Below are 21,203 nucleotides of genomic sequence, written 5' to 3'. Positions count from 1 at the left end.
ACTTACATAACGGCTAATGTGTAGAGTTTAAAGGTTGGTTCACACTATATCACCCTATGATGGCGTTTTCCTTTCGGCGTTCGTCAGTTTGCAGATGTCAAACTGATGAACTTCCCCGATATTCCGCTGAGCATCGATGACAGCCTGCCCAATGTGAACCACTTCGGCGATAGTGATTTGCGATCGAGGATAAAGTGATTAATTTATTTTTGTTTATGATTGTTTATTTGCTGCGGGACTAGTATTTGATTCGAGCACGCGAAAACAAAGAGGTTTCTTCGCGAAAAATGAGAATCCTACACCACGGATTATTTGCTGATGCAACCGCAGATGAGTTTGTGATAGTGTGAACATTGTTATCTCCGATGAACAGCGGAAGTATTGTGGCATCAACACCGAAATACGTCGATTTAGTGTGAATCAGCCGTAAGCCTATTTCCTATACACGCCGCAAGCACTGGCGGCAGGAACGCAAGGCTATCGGGAGTGAAATGGGTACTTGTCGGCGTTCAACACAAGAGTTCAGCGCGGTTCAACTTTGAGACAAGGAGGGCAGGCAAAACCTTTCCGAAATGCACTGTACAGGTGAAGGTCAGCACTTACGCAACGGCATGGTGAGTGGCAAGTTTTATGCGTGGATCAGCAACGCGGTTTTATGTGAACATAAGCTGCCAAGTCGAGCGCCGCAAATTTCTTGCTGCGCGAGATTACCACCGGGGTCTTGCAGCCAATATGGGAAACACGCCTTATGAACAGTTTGTAGTCTTTATGATGGCCCAATGATAATGCTATATCACAAGATTAGAAATCATTTATTCAGATGATATGATTATGATATCCCAATGATATCACGAGAATTTATGAGAAACTTCCAAGATTTCTCTTTTTCGCTTTAAAACTTGGACTTAATTGTTAGTTAAATTTTTGACTTGGAGATATTCCATTACGTTTGCTGCATACATCGGAACCATTGCGAGCTGAAACAAACATTCTTACAGGAATGCACAGTATTTTGTTTAATTTGATATAATGTTTGGACTTAATAGAACAAAACTTGTGTAAAAAGAACTTATAAATTTGTTATTAGTTTCACAAGTTATTTTTACCTCCACCAGACTTTTTATTCTTCTTTAAAAAATTGTAGCGTTTCAAGAAATTTTAGACATTACGTTTGAAAACAAAAATTTAGCAAAGCATAACAAGAAGTACAGAGAAGTAGACACAGATAGTAAGAGAGACTGAGATCAAAGCTGTCTTCAAGTCAGCAATAAAGCTAAAGCCAGGCATTCACACAATGACTAACTGCAAAAGAGAGATGTTTGAAATTACTTTGTATAGTAAAAAATCACGTTGTATTTGCTCAAATGTTACGCCGTATCTTGAAAATCTTCCATGTAGCGATTATCATAAGTAACAACAATAACTAACAATATTATAACAAATACAATCAGCTTTGTTGAACACAACAACCTCATATGTAGTATCGCTGCCGGTAGGACCTTGTTATAAAGAAATATGTGTTTGTTTTGCTGGAGTAACAATGATATTGCAACAAATAGTGTTGCAATATTATGTAGATGAAGAACTAAAACACTCAGAGGTGCAAGACAGACAGACAGTTGTTCTCAGTGAATATGAAGTTAGCTTTTGTCAGTTTATTTCCAGTCAAGGTGGTATTCCCAAGAAGGGTACCACCAACCCTTTGTAAGACAAGTAGTTTTTAGCCTGCAAGCTTGCTTTTTGTAACAAATAAATCAAATACAAAACAAGATTATCACGGACATGTGGACAGTTGCACGAGAGCCAAATTATGGCTGATGGCCTGCCAAGAATTGCTGGGAGTCTTTTGTTTTGTCCTTGGACTGTTCAGCAAGAAAAGCGACCGCTGGCAACAAATGTCAGATAGTAACAAAACATACCTTTCCATAACCACCTTTTCCTAAAACTTTAAGAAGCTCAAAGTCTTGAGGACCTGCTTTGGCATTCCCTGGGTTAACTGTTATCTCGCTGAGCTCCAAGGTCTCTATGTTCTCACCACTACAAGTAATTGTATATATTTCCTGCCGAGGTTGGTGTTTAGCAAGCCTGATACTTGTTTCATCAATAGTGACTCTACTACTAGTCTTTTCCTAATACAATCAGCAAATAGAAATTGTCAAATTCAAGAAGCACCTACTAACCTCACACCCAGTGGACCTTGTTGTCGAAACTGCTCCTACAACAATCAGTGTGAAAATGACTAACAATCATTACATACGAGTAAAGGTACGAGTAAAGGTACGTAATGACATGTCTCGGCATGAAATGTTTTAACAAGACTAACAACACAAATGGAAACTTTGACACATTTAAAACAAAACAAAAAAAGAAAAAAACAACGATTAGCAACACCGCCTGGGCTAAATGTAAGCTGTTTGAATTGAACAATAGTTGCAATGGTACAGGTTAAAGAAATGCAGTGCATAGGACTTGGACACTACCATTCCAATTGTGTTGACAATCCGTACTAGAGCAGACTACATCTCGATCCAAAATAATATTTATTACTAGTAACGAAAAAGAAAATAAAAATTACACTAATACTGCAAATGACAATTCTAACACATTAAGAATGCCAGGGAATGTAATATCATCATATAAACAGGGATAAGTAAAATAAACAATGCAAATTACTCAACAAATAGCATTCTTCACCAATGTGACTATAAAACAATGGCTATAAACTGAGAACATTCCACTAACAAGCAAAAGTATTGTATTTAAAGTGCACGCAAATTGAAAGTACATTTGTTCGACTGTTGTACCAATACATTGCCTATTACTTAATAGTGTTTGATATTAGTATATCTGCTTCATGATTTTCGGCAAATGTCACTTTGAACTAATGGGATAATAAATAGTAAAGAGCGAGAAACAATGGCGTCGAGAATTGTTGTAGTTGATTCCATTCTTTGTCATTTCCATTTTCTTACAAATGAGTTAGCTTTACACGCAACATGGCTAGTGATGTAATACAATTATACATCAAGAGTTAGAAACATAATCGACCTTGTGATATAATGGCAAAAAACGTAAGAAATAAAGAAAGCTTAACAAATGTAACGGTAGAGACATATAGTAAGTAATAAGTAAAATACAGAATCTTAAAAAATAGTAAGCGGTCAATAGGTCTAGTTGAAGATGCAAGCGAGCTGCATTATAGATATTACATAATTCCAGCAATCAATAAAGTTTCTTGTATTGCATCTACGACAATGCAAATGCGATAATGTGTTATTTAATTAAAAAACTAACTAACCGTTAGATAAAACCCGCTTTTGTGAAGTTAAAAAAACAGTTGCAAAACCGTTCAAATTTAGATAAGACTGCCTGAAGGAACATTATATTTCGATTGCAAAGTACCAATTCCTAATCGTCCTTAATCCAGAGTCCAATTTCATTATCTTTGTTAAATAATCCTCGTGAACGATTCAAATAAAAGCTTATCGTTTAGTGATTGACCGGGCCTATGACGCCCGATTTCAGGGCCATTGAGTATTAGCAAAACGCCTCGGCTACAGTAACCCATATTGTTCAATCAATAAAAATTACTCACAAATTGTGGGTAATTGTGACCGTGTTATATATAAAATTGTCGGTTTCACTATTATATTAACAACTTGTTATCTCACCTCTATTTCGGTTACATTTAGTACTGAGGCGTCCCCATCAGCGCCATTTGCTTCATCATCTGATAATAACTCCTGATCATGACCATCGTGAAGTTCTAATTCAAAAAAACACGCCATGGTAGCTCCCAGCTACTTTACAAAAGTAGTGATCATGAAACACCTTAGCCGAAAGGTGGCTGGTTATTTTACCTATTTGACTTCCATTAGCATGAATCTTACCGGAAGTGACCTCACGGGTAGGGTAAGCCGAGCGCCCTCTTTCGAGGAGAATGATTGGCTAATTTTAACAGCCCTTCATTGACTGAAAATAAATTTCATCATAGCCAATAGAATCTGCGTATCTGACGAGCCCACAAACGTTTTAGTAACAGCGCTCTCGAGTTTGTAAACACACTTTGATCACTTCCAAGTCATCGAGCTTCTTATAACAGAGAAAGGTATGGAGCCTCATATACTTACCAGCTTTGTTTAAAGTTTTTTTTAGCATTTGTTAATACAGGTTAACAGAAAGATAGAAAGCACGAATAGGCACTAATCACAACTGTTTATGAAAAATGTCTCTCTAAGAGTTCTTGTTTTTCTTCCCATTAAGTACGACCTGAGAATATCGGAACGTTTATAGTTTTAGAGCTTAATAAACTCAAGGTGAATCCAAAATTCAAATCGAACTTTTTAAACCAGGTGTTTTAGGCACTGCTAGTATCTCGGCTATTGACAACAAAAATCAATATTTTGCAAAATACTGTGCTTGGTTTGTTTCAAATTTTTGCACGAAATGTGTCACACATAGCTGTTTTGCCATTGAAAGATCAAGTTTTAGTGCGCTGTATTTTTGTTGCATCGTATCTTAGTATGTTTATTAGAGGCATAAGTCCTTTTGGGCTTGCTTGGATTGATATAATTAGTCCTAAAATGGCCATCACTTTTTTGGAAGGAAGTTGATGTTAATACTTGTCATTAGTTTTCTCTAGTGTTTGAATATTTTGTATGGCAACACATTGAATGGTCAAGTAACATTGTCACCACTTTTAAATTTCTTAATGTTCGTGGCTTTCAGGAAGGGCATGAGATATTGATTAGGCTCAGCTCCATTAGCTATAGTAACTGTACATATCGTGCTGGTTTAAATATTTGAGAAAATGTACAGAATATCAGCAACTCAGTCAGTCCTGTTGCATTCTGGTAGATTAAAAATTGCAACAATCATGTATAATCAATTGCTAGAAATGGAAAACTCACCAGTTTTAACTATTCTTTAATATGGTTGCTGCGAACTATTCATGTAGTCTGATTGTCTTGTATTAGTCCTAGTGAAGCTAGTGATTGCAATGTTATTATACTGCAGCTATTCCTTAGCACACACTATTTGCATGTTGAGAAGATTTAAGTCATCCGATTACATCATATTGATCACATGACTGCATGAGTTAAGGTTAGCCTTATTGCACAGCCGTTAACATTTGATAGGCTGTCTGTAAGAGCTTCAACTCATCATAGATTCACAATAGCTGCCAACACCATGTATATGACAAATAAATTACGTTATGTTTAACTTAGTGTTAATAAAAATTAGATTTGGATAGACAATTAAAAAGGATTGTGTCATCTTGTTGGGCTAATTGTTGAGGATGCTGATGTATAATGATTAGTGATTACTGATGTTTATGTATAAATTGATAATCCCATTGCAACCAATTGCTTGTCACCACAGACAAGACCAGCTAATGTCATTTGTTCACTTGTAGACTCAAAAAGTCAATGGACGTAGCGTCACAACCCTTTGCAGGCTGCAAACAAGCTTCAGACTTTGGTTAGTATCATTTCCACATTGTCTCTCATCTTGCTGATATTAGTTGACCCATCAAAAGATAGACAATAGACTATACAAGAGGACACAGTACAAGTGAAGTGTGCTTGCACATAGTACTAGTACATTCTACTAGTATTTTGCTTGGGCACTATTTTATTTGGGGCCAATTTGATACCTTTACATATGTTGGAGATATTGAACTTTGCTTTTCCGACTGCACACAAACAACAAATTTAAATCAGATTAGTAAGTCTTCCATGACACATATCAAGCTGGTACTCATTCGTAAAGCCATAACCATTAATGGCCAAAAGTTAGTGTTTATGTTTTATCATGTTTTCTATGTCACAAAATTCTTCTCATTACACTTGCCTCTTCTTGCCGAACTAGTGTCATCTAGCAATTGTCTCTTATTAATTTTGTGAATGACTTTACCACCTCCAATCTACAAAAGTTCTCTCTAAAATGTAGATCACATGCTCGGTGTCCCATCCATGTAGTCTAAGTAATGATCACCAGTAGCTCTGTAGTACAGGGTTGAAGTGTTTTGCTGAAACCAGAAACCAGCGGGCAATATAGATTTGACCTAATTTTTATTGAACTGTCACATTTGACTATTCCTATCTGGTCACCCCATTCCATGCACTATTATTCTGCTGTACATGTATCTTGAAATCAAGAAGCATGCGATCTCAAACCGGATCAAACTGGATCTATGTCAGACAAGGCAGTTGCACGCTTGGACTACTTCCAAATGACTTATTATCTATCCATTGGCTACCCGCCAGTAGGATATAGAGTCGTGTTTTCTCAAGCAAGGCGTATCGTTTGCAATATCCCGCAATAATAGCGCGAAAATGAAAGCTCTTGCTTGAAAGCTACGTGCTGCTCACTTGTTATTTATTAGCCAGCTATGGCTGCCTGTGAGAGATTCACCATGTTCACATTGCCATTCGACATTGTAGCCTTGACTATTTAACTTTCCCATAGCTCAGCCTGCGGGCACGTCTCTCCTCTTGCCTACCTCCAGTTTATTTACAGGTGTGATGATGCAGACTATACACGCTTTCTTTGGCCAACAGAGTTTGGATTGGACTTAGAATCATAAATGCTCATAGCTATCGGTACTGCATATATAACTGACCTGTACCTTATTGTCATCAAACTTTTCTAAGGGTTGTTCATCAGTTTTTCATCACACTTGATTTGCGATGTTGGTAATCTCATGAAAAATATCAAAATTTTATCATCTACGTGTAAAGAAAGACTAGAGCAGATTCAACGTAGCGCATCAAGAATCCATCACCCTGACATGTACAATGGGAACAGACTAGGTTTGCTTTCACTACCACTGTTGAACGATTTTATTTTTGGCGTTTGTGCAAATCATCTTAAACGTATTAGTAGTAATTCTGACCATCAAAAAATTGTTTTTACTAATCTCAGGAGGTCTTCCCGCGTAACAGGCACATATTCTGTTTACCACCCTGAGATAACACACACTCAGAAAACTTGTCCAGTTTTTATGAAAATTTTTACCAATGGCAACATTTATACATAATTAAGTACGTGAGCACAATAATTTCAATACTGTCAACCATATAAATATTGTATTGTATGCGTGGATAAGGAAATGAAATAAATGTTACTCCTGACCCTTAAAGGTTGACTTGCAGCAAAATTCACATTACAGTTATTTGGTATCAAAAGATTCACCATGTCTTACTCTGTTGTGTTGTAGGTGCCAAATATGTGGAAATGTGATTACAAGCTCTTAAAAGCTCAAAAACGAAAAGCCGCCGTAGATTGGAATCTCTTTATTTCTCTGACGTAGTCATGAAATTTGGTTATCGTTTTGTCACGTGATGTTCTCCCGTGAATTGAAAGGCCAATAAAAAGCTCAATATAAAACTTATCGTAGCACTAGTTTATGACAAACACTTCGGGTTTTACCGAAGACCCCGTATCAAATATAGATGCTCGCTACTTTACAGTTTTGTTTCGGTTTGGTCTAATCGGCAAGTCGTAATCTGATCGTGTGACCCAATACTTCGCAAATAATTTCTGCAGCACTTTTCGATTATCACAAATGACCGACAGGCTCGTCATGATTATCAGGCAATGATATGTACTCCTTCAAGCTAAGGCTAAAAAATTAAACGAATTTTCACTGTAAATTATAAGATAACACTGCTAAAAGTGACAGCATTAAAATCATGATAAAACAAATGCGTAAAAACAATAGACATGGTTTTATTGAATGCGTGAAGTATATTTGTGAAATATTTTGACGAATAAGGTTGCATGAAAGTGTAAACAAAGACCATCTAACACAGCTACGTCACATTTGAGCCATTTTGGAAAGAGAATCCAAACTACGGCGGTCTCGTGTGGCTGCAATTAACTGTTCATTTTTTAGCTTTTAAGAGCTTGTAATCACATTCCCACATATTTTGCACCTACAACACAACAGAGTAAGACATGGTGAATTTTTTCATATCAAATAACTGTAATGTGAATTTTGTTGCAAGTCAACCTTTAAGGAGTATGCCAAAAGAGATTTGTGTCTTATCAATGCATCTAGACATTGTATCACATGCACACGTAATAGTCTTTTTTAAAAGGTCTACGTATTGTTTTGCTAAAAATAATTTTTCATCCCTTGAGCACATCGATATTTCACAAGAATTTATAAATTTGATGTTTTATTTGTAGAACAGGCAAGGCGGCTCTGCACTCTCCGTGCCCCACAAAATAATAACCGTGGAGACTGTAAGAAACAGAGTCAGTGTTGGGATACAGCCTGGTCATCCGACTCTCGGCTCTTTGCCTGGTCATGTGGGCGACGACAGGTGAAGATAGTGCGGACAGAAGACTTTGACAATTATGAGTGAGTTTAACACATCAGTTTTCTGTCTGTCTGGGTGACGCTCATCACATATAGACAGTTGTTGCATGGCCTGTTCAAGGCTAATCCAGCTTGTCACAAGCCCCTCCCCCAGTGTGTCTCAATCAAAATAAAAATTTTGAGAATAGTCTCAAAAACGCTGCTTGAGTGAGCTGTCAATATTATTTTCTATCTTGAAAAAACAAGGAATTTATCTGCTGTACTGCTACGGTATGAATAGATGATACTTGTTATTGTGGTAGACTTAGATACTATTACTGGGATCAATTATAGATTAGTAGCAGATATCTAAAGCTTTGGACTTAGCTAAGACAAGATTGATTAATGCCAACCCGATATTTGAGCTCCATTCTGGTGCCATTAGTGGTATCAGAATAACGGCGTCTCCAATTGAAAGATCTGACTGTTTTTTAATTTTTTAATGATAGCCAAAGTTATTTCCTTGAAAGACAGAAAGACAATATCTGGTGATGCCCATTTGTTATCAAATTCTCACACCCCCCCCCCCCCCCTTCTCTCTCCACATGCGAGGGTCACAAATTGGATAATATCTACAGATAGAGAATTTAAGTGCAGCTGTTGACCATATTGGTAATATCTCAAGATGTGAGGTAAATGTAACTTTATACACTTATTGGCCAACGGACACTTCTATAGACTAGCAACTTGTTTAACTAACTGTTAGAACGCTGAATATGCCTATCTATTAAACCAGGTGTGAAACAGCAAAAACTTTAAAGTGTCAATGATGGACAACAAAAAACAGCAAATATTTAGTCTTTCTTTAGTACAACTAATAATATGCGTTATAGGGCACTGGAAAAGTGCATCAAAATTGACTGCTGGCAAATTGTAATGGCACTGGAGTTTGCGGACCTCAGCAGGCACAGAGACAGCATACAAGTGCCCACAGATACTCACAATTACCGTATCCTCCAATGGGAAGAACATAGCCAGGTGCTGGCTATTGGGATGAGGAACGGTCGCATCAGGCTCATCGATGTCAATACAGGTTAGTCGTTTGTTGTTAGTTACTCCTTGGAACCTTCCGATGGGCTATTGACAGATATAAACCTGGAAAATGGTTTTTCCTATTTGATCATCATATTATTAGATTAAACCGAAGCTGCCATTACATTCGCCTTTTATTAATCATCAGTCACCCGCGTGTCGTGCCCAACCTATCCATAATATGGTGCAGTCTCCTTGTCAAACATCACCTGCGTGTCGTGCCCAACCTATCCATAATATGGTGCAGTCTCCTTGTCAAACATCACCTGCGTGTCGTGCCCAACCTATCCATAATATGGTGCAGTCTCCTTGTCAAACATCACCTGCGTGTCGTGCCCAACCTATCCATAATATGGTGCAGTCTCCTTGTCAAACATTATTGTATCCTAACAATGTTTTTTCTGAAGCTTGTTTGTACTATTGTTTAAATGTCACATATCCTGAGTTCTCATGTAGAATCTATAAACTTATATAGTTGTGTTTGCTAGTACTCTGTACTCTCTTCAGATAATACTTGTCTATACATACAGTAATCAGTTATATATTTGACCCACATGTTCTGATACATAGTGTTAGTAATGGTATACTGATACTACTGATAAATAGTAGGAGTTTTCTTTTCACTTTCCAAAGCAAATTCCAAGGAACTGGTGCTGTTGTCAGCCAATTCACTCTGTTGAAGTTGTGTTGCCATATCAAATATTTTCAGCAAATGCGGAGTAGTTTTGACCCAAACTTACGTGAATCCAATTCAACCAACTTCCTCAAATTTTGGTAGTCCTCTTCATATGAAAATGTTGAGGATAGCCAGTAAACTGGTTTTTTTCAACTATATGCCTTGACTAGTGTCATCAGTGCCACTTGTAAACAAGTGCTTGTTGCCAGATCCTAGCTAAACACACTAACTACAAAGTTTGTGAGTACGTGAGAATATTTTGTCTTGTCACGTCTGCGAAAGTCTCCGCGCTTGAAAGATAATGATAAATAGTTTTTCTGCTTTCATCATATCAACAACATCACGTACAACACGCTGCGTTTGCATTAATGATGGGATTTACCATGCCCCATCCCTCTTGATTCAACTACAATTACTGCTTGGATGGTTATGCGTTTACAATAACTGCATTTCTTTAGTGTCATTGACTTTTGTTAATCATTCTTTGGCATTCGTATCATCCCCAAAAAGAAATGCTTTTCATCATGTGCCATTAAAAACATAATATTTAAAGCAAGTGACAACAATTTGACTTGAGGGACGGTACTATTAGAATAACTCTGATGTATTTCATTAAAAAGTTAAATGTAATAGCTGTATTTAGTATTATTAAGTCAGTCAGTATGATAGTTAAAGTAAGTGGTTGTCTCCCCATGGTTAACCATGTTAGTTCGAAGCAAAATGAGCAAATATGTAACATGGACAGTCTTTTTAAAATTCTGTGACCATTAACAAAGCAAAAGCATTTGTGTAAATACAGCAGAGGAAAAGAGAAAGAATACATAAATGGTATAAATCAGTAGTACATGTTAAATATGATGTAGGTGAACATGAATGCTTTTGGAATCCCTAAAAGGGTATGGCTTGACAAAATGTCGAAAAAACTATCCTTTTATTGAATGGGATTTTCGACAAGCATTGGTTTAGTCCTATGTGCATCTGTGTCTTCCTCATGTCGTTTCAGTCACATGTAACTGACATCGTAATTACAGCGATAAGTGCCCACCACGGTAGTTATCTTATCAAAGACCAGCAAGCGAAGCCAATAAAATACTTTTTGCATGAGCTGAATGCACTTGTTTTAAGGCAAGTGTTCAATTATTGTAGCCTGAAAACATTAAACATATTTTTACAGATCTTAGGTAACAGCCTTCGCTGATGCATCACCACTCATGCGCTTGTTTCCTGTTAACAGACCTGACTTGGTTATCATGTAATATCATGCACCTCAATCAAGATCAGAACTGTAATATTTTTTCTGATAATGAAGGGAAGATGTAAGGGGTATAAAAGTATGTTTATTTTGGTTGCTTTATAGTGTGTGTTTAATCTGATAGAATACCCCAATATATCAATTTAATCTGATAGAATACCCCAATATATCAATTTCACCAGTAATAAAGATAACGTAGTATACCTCAACAAGTTTGCAAGTCAAACGTTACTTATTTTCCTTGCAGGCAGCATCTTGCTTGAGCTTTTAGACCACACAGATCACGTCTCTCACTTACAGTTCATACCAGATAGTACACTGACATTAGCGTCGGCATCATACGACGGGACTATCAAGGTTAGTACATGTATTACTACTAGTACGTGCTGGCACTATGCCATTGTGCCCGGCTCGGCTAGTAGTTGGAAGCCTGTCAAACGCAATCAATTATTGGAAGGCTCAAGGAGAGTGTACTCTTACCAGTCTCAACTGGTTGCTGTTTTAATAAATTAGGAGAATTTCGCCTCTAGCTGATATATTCTGAAATTAGCTTCAGCTTCAGGAAACATTTAGGATTCGTTATCAACTAACTTGTGAAAACAAATGCTTTTGAGTTTTTTAGGAATTGTCTGATGTTGAGGTTTATAGCATCTGTTAGAGCCTGTCTAATTGGGATTTGTTAGCTTTTTTATTGCTCGTGCTGTTAGCTTCAAATTAAAGCATTCTTATGAAAATGTTTTCAAGGTAAATTCCTTTATTTTTCATTACATTTGGTCATTTGTTCCTTGCTGCACATATTTTATAAGCAAATCATGCTTTCCCACTGTTGTACATTTTCTGAAGAAAAAAACGAGATCCTTTTATGCAAGGAAACAGTAATTTTTTTAAGAGTTCAGCTGCTATCATTGACATCGGCATAGCACTGGACCCTGTGTGCTTTAAATGTTACTGTATCTTTTTATAACCATTTTATATAGTAAAGTTGAATTTAACATAATTTTATCTTAAAATATAAAAATTCAATCAATTATCTGATTATTACAAAATTATTACATGTAGATCAGACCTTTATAATGCTCAGGATTGAGTTGCTGTCAGTATGAATATATTTAACTGGATTAGTTAACTGCAGTGTGACAGGTGCTCCATGTTTCCTTTGCCCATGACTTGAAGGCGTGTTCGTTCTTAGACTGTGTAGAAATACAAATGCAAGTAATTTTTCAAAGGAACATCGACTCCTACGAAGATAGTTTATAAGAGATGGGTTGCCATGACAATAACCTAATGAATTATTGCTCAAAATAAATTTGATGCTTTGTTACTACCCTGTCACCGTTGCCTCTGTCTCTTGCTCTTCATGCATTTCCAAAGCTGCTTCTTAGATAGGCCTATATAAAGGATTCTTAACAGTGAGAAATCTACATTGTTTGCTATAGAATGTTTTGCTTGTTCCAATAGAATTTTTGCCAAAAAATGTTTGCTGATAGGTGCTCTGTTTTTTGTTAAAAAAGCTGCAGTTTATGTCTTAAGGCATAAACCTCTAGTAGGCATAAACCTCTAGCATAACTTTCTAGTAAATAACACAAAATTCTACCAAAGTAGAATTAAATTTTTCACTACTTGGTACAACTAATATTAACACAACGAGAGAAGCACAGTGTTCTGTGAGTGATTCTCCCAAGTTGAAGGAAGATCCCTGGTTATCTGGAGAGCTTTTGCTAAACTCAGAATTGATACCAGCAATATCATTATAAGCAAGCAGTATATACGACCTTTTGATGAAGAGTTTCTCTAACCTGTGCGCCGGAAATTTAATAGGAAATAAAACAATCAATTATTGTCATATTTAGTTAGAAATTTCAAGGCAAAAAATATAACTAAAGAATTTTCACTTGGTGAAATAATAAAAACAACCGTGTTTCATTTTTGGCTCATCTGTTAACTCTACGCGTCATAAAGAAGGTTCTGCTAAAGCTACGATCACGAGCCATTACAATCACTTTCCTTGCTAATAAACTACTTGGACAAGCATCTAGCAAGGTTTTTTTTTATAGAAGTGTTGACATTTAGATGTTCATACCTAAGATCTAATGAGCTATCTTTCTACTGGAGTGGTGCAATGCGTGAGCTTTGTGATTAATAGACTCGAGGTATGTGTGTAGGATGAAGTTTTTCCCATTCCATAAGCTCTAGGCCAGCTTCTTGTTTGACAAGCCGTTGGACAAGTATAATTTATGAGATTTTTGTTGATTATCTGTAAAAATAAACTGATGTATGGCATGCCATTATTAACAAGGGTTCATATATATAGCGGTCATACAGGCTATGTGATGCTTGAAAGGTCCAGTGTGAACAGGATGTAAACAGTAAAAACTTTACTGATTTATATAGATCCATGTGATCCAGTTGAGTGCGGTTGTGGTTTGTTTTAAACCAGGTCAACTATCATTCGACCTTGATCCCAAAGTAACTCTCTGCAAGTAAACAACCAAAAGTATGTCAATTATGGCTGGCAAACAACCAGGCCTTTGCTAATTTTCAATCAATCTCCCCTTTTAGCTCGGGAAAGCTGTAATTAGTGTAATATCTATATTTTCCACTGACTCAAACTGTGATAGGTGACTAGTAAAACTTCTGACTTGTGGGTGGACAACAATAACTATACCCATCGGGGTTTGTCTGCCCCTGCTTGCTGTTATCATCAAATATTATATCACAGCTCTGGGACCTGGCAGATGATGGCAATATGAGAGCTTCCATCAAGCCCACAGACCATCTCTCGTGTCGAGGAGAAGTACACAAAGTATTCTGCATCTCTTCGTCACCAGACACTCTCAGACTAGCCTCTGTTGGCACTTTCAAAACAGTAAGAACCAAATGTTTCCTTTTTGATGTTACCCAAAAGCATACATATGAATGCAGTTGGCGCTCCTTGCATGTTCTCAGTTAATAGTGTTGCTTAGATGAATGCTTTGTAAACCGCTTTGATTTATCTTTTTAAAAATTTATATTTTATGAAAACTTTTATACCGTACTTTTCGAACTATTGGCCGCTACTTTTTCTGATGTTTTGAGCCATGTGGTTTATATAAGGGTGCGGCTATGCTGAGGCTTTTTCTTTCACCGCCAAGGCGCATTAACCAGAATCTCCGGTTAGTGCGCCTCTAGCGGCGAAAGAAAATATGAAACAATGCCTAATGATACTGTTCCGTTAGGCACTGGGTTAAAAAGCGTCAGTTAATACGGATCACCGGATAGTTAATCACTGTCCTAAGTTCTCGGGCCTATACAAAGATGTGGCCTACGTATTGTTTTATTATCTTTTTTTTAAATATAGCATATGCGGCTTATATAAGGGTGCGGTTAATAGTCCAAAAAGTATGGTATTTTAACAATTAAATTCTAAGGGTAACTAGGGTAAATACGAGACATGATTGGATACATGACACGAGCAGTTACCATAATTTCTATTAGCCTGCTACGGTCATTTGCTATTACTTGTTCAGCCTTGACATCACAGCTGATAGCAAATAATCTTGTCCATTTTATTACTCATTTCAACTTAAGTTGTTCATGCATTATAATTGTGTAATACTTTTGTAAATACTAGGTGCATGCTTGGCGTCGCCCGGATAATTATATACAATATTATATATAATAATTATATATAATATATACAACGTTTACCATCATAACTTTCAAACTTCATATCATGAGAAAAGTGTTTTGCGCAGCTCAAATAAATTATTAGAAAAATTAAACAACTGTATAAGGGTGACATAATTAGCTAGTAATGGCTAGATAAAGTCTGTTTTGTTACAATGATTACAATGAAAAGTGATTTGATACAGTTACAAGCTACAACTGAACCGAACTAATAAAACCAAATAATCATGAATATGATGAATTAATAATAACCATGAGTACATGTAAGTGCGTGAATACAATGGTTACCGTTGCAGCAGAAGCTGTACATCAAAATTTTGAGTACGACGAATTTGTAATACAAGCGTATAAATGAGATATCGTAAATACATAAATGAAGCGTGCGAGGGTGTTTTGTCTGACTAAACTGAAAGTGAATGTAGAGGTGAGTCCTACTCGAATGTCCGTGTGAACATTTTTTAGTTTTACAGTTTTTAGTGATTACCTTTTGCAATAACCAGAAATAGAAGATTGAAATTATGTCGTTACAGATGCGCTGTAACGGAACATTTTAAATTGAAACGGCACCTTTGAAAATTACAATTTCCAAAATTAATAGATTTTCAAATGGCATTAGAAACTAATTTCAAAAGAACAGCAAACGCAAAAGGTAATATTAAATCATAATGAAATGTACATATTTAGCTTTAATCGCGATAATGATACCATAAAAAGTTAAATAAGATAAAAACAGTTTAGCCTTGTGGTTAGGTGTGATTAGGTTTGCATACTTGCAACTGCAATCATCGTGAGTTCAATTCCTGTACCGATCAGATGTTTCATCACTAGATTATAATCACTATAACTGGACTCAACGGCAACAGAAAATAAAAGACTAACTTTGAGATTATGTATATAGATTTACAGATGCAATACTAGGCCTGCATCATAGCCTAAGCATTTATTTCCCTTTGTTGTCATTGTCGTATATGAGTATCTATGAAGGTGTAATAATTAGCACGGGTCTGCAACTCCAACTGGCATGTTAAACCTACTTGCTAATTTAGAGCCATATAATTAATGAAATTCTATTTTTGTTACTTTTAGCTATTCTAATGTTGCTGAGTAACTTGTTCATCACCAACAAACCTTTAATGGATGTACCTTGTAATTCCTTGACTTTTTTAATCAATTATGATTGTCCAATTACATTCTTTCTATTGTTATGATTAAAAAAATCGCGATGTTGCTGCTATTATAGATAGAAGTTTACAATATTCAACTTTAGTAATTTGCCTCTCTAAAATTAAACAAGGGGTGACAACTCATGTTACATACAGATTGCTTGGCACCTTCGATAATGCTGTCTTAAAATGTGGCTTGATCGCTTGTTTATGAGTATAATATTTAAGGTTTTTCACATTACCAGTAAAGGAGCATCAAAGATATACCTGTGTTTGTTACATACCGAGTATTCATGTTGCGTGCCAAGGATAGCATAATATAATTATTAGTACATGTGTCTCGCAATTTGACCTTCAGCAACACATTTCATGGGTGTTGACTGTAGTGTATCATGATATATTAAAGCACTGTAAAACTGGTTACATAGGTAGATCAAGAAGTGCATAACATGAGCATCTGTAGATTGTCTAGTTGAAAGTGTAAGATATGCCTTGTGCAACATCATTACCCCTCTCTACTGAGCGGACATAGTTATATAGCAAGAGCTAAAGGTATTTCAAAAGAACTGGTGTTTGCACCAAGATCATTTACTTCTACTATGGTTATTAGTGGTGATTATATGTCCGCAAGACAAGTTTGAACCTGTACAGGCATTTTACTGTTCTACTCATACGAGTTGTCTTCTCATGGCAAGCATGGAAGTTGGTCTTTGCAACTAACATAGTCTTTGTATCTCAATCTTTCCATATATCTGTTTTCAGTAGTTCTACTGTTTACCTCTTTTTTGCCAGTTGATAGAATTACATGGTTTTATTGATTTTCACAGGTTGTCATATTCAATATGCAAACCCTTAAGGTGGCCCAAAAACTGGTTGGACACGCAAATCACGTCAACTGCTGTCAATTTGGCCCAGACGGGGTGTTGCTGATCACAGCCTCAGTTGATACATCGGCCATCATTTGGAACTCCTACACTGGCCAAATCTTTGCTAAGTTAGGGTATGTGGATTTTTCAGTCTCTGTTACCTTGTATACATCGGTGGAACCCCCTTCATGGGTATCATTATTCTTTATAAAGCGTAATCACAAGTCTATAAGTGCATGTCCATCGTCACGCCAAAAAGTAGGTTGCTAAGCGCTTTTATTTAAATAACAGCAGCAGATTGAAAATTTCATTTGCTGAAATATCTTTTGAAAGTTTTGTTATCAAAAAATAAACATCATGGAGAATGTTTCCTTCAAACATTCATCTTTGCATTTGTCCGAGTTCTTTTGCACCAAAGCATGCTATGAAAGGCAGATCTTCGAGTGTCTGTATTGAGCTTAGCTATACCCAGAGCGTGTGTGAATAATATATTCGTAGGCATTGTGATTAGCTTTAACATTAGCGAGAGGTGTTAGCTGGTGGAATGCACCAAAGTCATGAACCATTTGATCAACTCGCGCACTATAACAGATATTATGAGAGCATCATTCGTGTTGGGGCTCTCATTACAGCACATTAAAACAATACCAACCCAAATGGCAGAGTTGTAGACATCACAAAAAATCATAACTGCGCGTTGAAAAGTAGTCACTGATGCCCAGATGTAAAATGCATTACAGTTGCAGTAAATTTTTCCTGTATACCTATGTAGTTGCATTAGCAGTGCATTAGCAGTGCAGTAGCAAGCATGTCACAGCCACACAGCATAACTCTATTGCGGACTTTTACTTCTCCCAGTACGCAGTATGCATGGCAGTACAACTATTGTCTAATGCGTATTAAGCGGTATTGGTTCAGTGGTGGTATGACATGCTGCATGGTGTGCAAAGGTGGACGCAATGGGAGTGTTGCTAGTGCAAATTTTGCAGTGTTAGATGCAGAAGAGACTTTTGCATTACACTGTACATGCATGCACAGCACATTACTGTGAAAGCTCATCACAGAATTGGCATGTTTCATGTTAACTTGGACGCATTCACAAAAAATTGTAGGAAGTGAATGCTGTTCATCCTGAGAATGAGTAAGCAAACAAATTTATCACAATCAGCGTGTTGTATATGGTTGAAATCAGAATCTATATGTAATATATATGTAATGGTAATGATAATACAATACATAGACACCTATTTCATAGGAATGGTGATAATGCCTGACTCCATATTCTGAAATGATATGGGAGTTAGAGCACAAGTTCATGAGCTTGCTAAACAGCATCGGACAATTTTGTACACCGCAGTACATACACTTGGAAAGACAGCAGTGTCCGTTGATCCACAGTATCATACCTTCACACTATTGCGCAGTTGCAGTACACACGCAGTTTCTAGTTTTGAAGAATGTGTATTTGCAGTGTGCTTAATTGCTAAGTTTCAGGTAATGCATCATGGATGCAATGTTATCTAACTGTTGTCTGTAGATTACAGTGAGAAGTTTGCTATGGGAGTATAGTAGCAGTAAATGTCTACTGTTCATGCTAAAATTGTAATTCGCTACAAAATTACTGCATACTGCAATGATATGGTGCAGTCTTAATGCATACCAACCTCGCTGAATAGCCCCTACCAATGACTTGCTGTTTTTCTGGTTTAAAAAAGCATTTCAGTAATGACTAACATGTGATATATGGAAACACTTTTAATCTGTCAAGGTCACTAAGACGCATGTCATTATGGTCACACCATGATTGTGACATATCAGATCGAATGAATAGCGAAATGTTCTTTTAGCCACCAGTATCCACCTCCACCAGAATGGTTTCCAGGAGAGAATGATACTGAGGTATTGCAATGCGCATTCACAAGAAGTGGTCTAGGGGCAGCGACCGTCGCTAGCGATGGGTGAGTGTTAGTATCTTAGCACCTATAGCCACCCTCTTAGTTTCCCATAAATTTATGATTACCAAGTCAACGAACCAAATAATTATGTTATTACGTTATATTACGTTAACCTAATATATGTTTAACTAATATATGTTTATAGAAGTAAGTCTATTACTAAAGGTATGTATTAGACTTCGTCTCAAGCAAAGGTCATAAACCCCTTTGAACGGATGAATAGGTTTTGCTCGCTTGATTACATATAGTATGTTGTCAATCAATGGCCACCATAGCGACAATGTCCACATTGATAAACCTGCGCTACAATCACCGCACCCTCTCAGCTGCCCGACACTACGTGAGGTTATGCACAGACTATTGCTTTGTCACGACGCTTTGTGAATATGCGATGCGTCACGTATTCATATCACCGATGCTGGTAGCTCACTGATTTTACTGATAAAAATTTGTACTTTGGAAACCGGCTTAAACTTGCCCTAGTACAGCGTGCAAATGGTGTGGGCTCTTTTGGCTTTTATTATCAGTAGAGGAGTTGAATCTGAGCTGAGTCTTCTTGCAACTGCATTGCCAATATGTGGGCATAAGCGTACTTAGGTGAAATAAGAAGTGTTGTTATACCCAAGTACTGTCATCAGCTTTGCTACAACCGACCCACTAAATATACCAGGATATCAATAATGCAAGCATAAGCTTTTGTCTTTGCCATTTATGCGCTTCAATTTTTAGTATAACACCTGTAATTTAAATACATTGTTTTTAAATACTTTTTTCTTTCATCTTTCAAGCAATATTTATTTTTAGCTTTATATTATTTTTAAGTGATTCTTTCTGAATTACGAATTTAATTTTTGTAATGTATTTCGAATTTCATGTTAAAACTTACCGACAATTGTTCATGGCAAAAAAAAGGTAAATATCAAGCACTCCTCATAAGCTACTGCGGTCAGATGTTGCAGCAACACCCATCAGTGAATTCACTCAACCTCTCAGCAATGAGCTTCAGCCTTCGTATCACTTGCGGTCAACTAGGCATTTGGCAAGTTACTAGTCTATCTTACTCTAAGCAGACCCGGTATGTTACAGATATGTAAGATTCTGGGACTTAACCAATGAGTTGGAGGAGCCATCAACGGTATATGAGGTCGCTGACCCTTTGTGTTGTTCGTTCAATATGTCAGGAAGCAAGTTGGCAATTGGGTAAGATATGATGATACTAAGTTATATTGATTGAAGGGAAGATATGCTGGTCCTGTTTCTATCGTGTGCACTATCCATGTTGGTGAGTCACATTTAGAACCCTTTAGGATACATGAAAAGGGTGTGACCAAGTCAGTTATTAAGTAATTACATGTACATGCGACTAATGTATGAGCTTTCGGTGTTATAACTGGTAGATGTATCAATATATACAATGATGTTGTATCTATCTGTTTGAAAATGTGTACAAATGTAGATATGCAAAAGACAATAGAACACAATGGTCCTAATCAAGTGATGTGGTGTTTTGACAATCTACTGTTATCTTTCGGAGCATTCCAAGCTTATTAATGTATTATTTTAGCACCACCAGTGGAGATGTTGAGATGGTGAAAAACACATGCAAGACATTATCACTAGCCAAGCTGTGCAGGACAGTTGTCAACAATATCAAAGACATCAATTATTTTGCTATTAACGATATGATGATTCCCAGCTCACTCAAAGAATTCCTCAGATATGAGTATGTAGATCTGTGATTTTTAATACCAATATTCTGTCCCGGTACCACAGTTTGGTTTGTCTGGTCGGCATCTCTACTGTGATTGTATTTGTGCATCTACGTCAGCCTATCTATTATTTATCGCCAATATAAACCTTTACATCCACATATCTTACAACTTGAATGGCTATTTAGTTAATCAAAATTATGTTTTATTGTCAAACACTTTAATATTCATATAAGGCAGAAGCTACTCGTATACCAGCATTCGTGGCATTATTATGCGTATTTTATTCTGAGGCTGAGAAAAAGTCAGTCATTTTCGACTGATCAATCAGTTATGGCAGCTTTACAATGCTATGTAAATATGAAACCTTTTTGTTTAGTTCTTTGAACCATTTGTTTATGCTCATAAAACATGTTTTGTATGCTTTTTCCCTCTCTAGAGGCATGAAATAAATAAGGTACCTGTATATTATATATTTTACTTTCGTATATTGTATATTGCTTTGATAAATGAATT

The 21,203-nt window shown here is 36.6% G+C and overlaps 2 protein-coding genes across 3 annotated transcripts in view; one reads left to right on the top strand and one right to left on the bottom strand.

The window, feature by feature from the left end:
- LOC137390243 (ribosomal protein S6 kinase beta-2-like) overlaps positions 1-3,880 on the bottom strand; it is a 34,172-nt gene extending 30,292 nt beyond the window's left edge. The window contains exons 1-3 of the mRNA XM_068076568.1: positions 3,672-3,880; positions 2,181-2,215; positions 1,920-2,037 (exon numbers count right to left, since the gene is read on the bottom strand). Coding sequence (XP_067932669.1) covers positions 1,920-2,037; positions 2,181-2,215; positions 3,672-3,788 — 270 coding nt within the window. The 5' untranslated portion in view covers positions 3,789-3,880. The remainder of the gene's footprint in view (positions 1-1,919; positions 2,038-2,180; positions 2,216-3,671) is intronic.
- A 120-nt stretch (positions 3,881-4,000) lies between these two features.
- On the top strand, positions 4,001-21,153 carry LOC137389524 (WD repeat and SOCS box-containing protein 1-like). 2 transcript variants are annotated; one of them, XM_068075556.1, is made up of 11 exons: positions 4,056-4,108; positions 5,417-5,481; positions 6,523-6,605; positions 8,197-8,371; positions 9,202-9,401; positions 11,576-11,685; positions 14,048-14,194; positions 16,985-17,157; positions 18,871-18,981; positions 20,065-20,178; positions 20,543-21,153. In XM_068075556.1, exons 3-11 carry the CDS (start codon positions 6,590-6,592, stop codon positions 20,715-20,717), a joined length of 1,221 nt encoding a protein of 406 aa, XP_067931657.1. In that variant the 5' UTR covers positions 4,056-4,108; positions 5,417-5,481; positions 6,523-6,589; the 3' UTR covers positions 20,718-21,153. The 2 variants fall into 2 exon arrangements, with proteins under 2 accessions (XP_067931656.1, XP_067931657.1); XM_068075555.1 differs by lacking the exon at positions 6,523-6,605 and having other exon boundaries at positions 4,001-4,108.
- Positions 21,154-21,203: the final 50 nt, after the last annotated feature.

Source organism: Watersipora subatra, chromosome 3 (assembly GCF_963576615.1).
Source record: "Watersipora subatra chromosome 3, tzWatSuba1.1, whole genome shotgun sequence".
Taxonomy (NCBI): domain Eukaryota; kingdom Metazoa; phylum Bryozoa; class Gymnolaemata; order Cheilostomatida; family Watersiporidae; genus Watersipora; species Watersipora subatra.
This window is presented reverse-complemented; position numbering and strand designations above follow the sequence as displayed.

Bases quoted from the DNA above. Each gene is read 5' to 3' on its own strand.
- LOC137389524 (XM_068075555.1), top strand. From the start codon at position 5,430: ATGGACGTAGCGTCACAACCCTTTGCAGGCTGCAAACAAGCTTCAGAC. The intron at 5,482-8,196 runs GTTAGTATCATT...TTTTATTTGTAG, and splicing joins CAAACAAGCTTCAGACTTTG to AACAGGCAAGGCGGCTCTGC. The intron at 9,402-11,575 runs GTTAGTCGTTTG...TTTTCCTTGCAG, and splicing joins GCTCATCGATGTCAATACAG to GCAGCATCTTGCTTGAGCTT.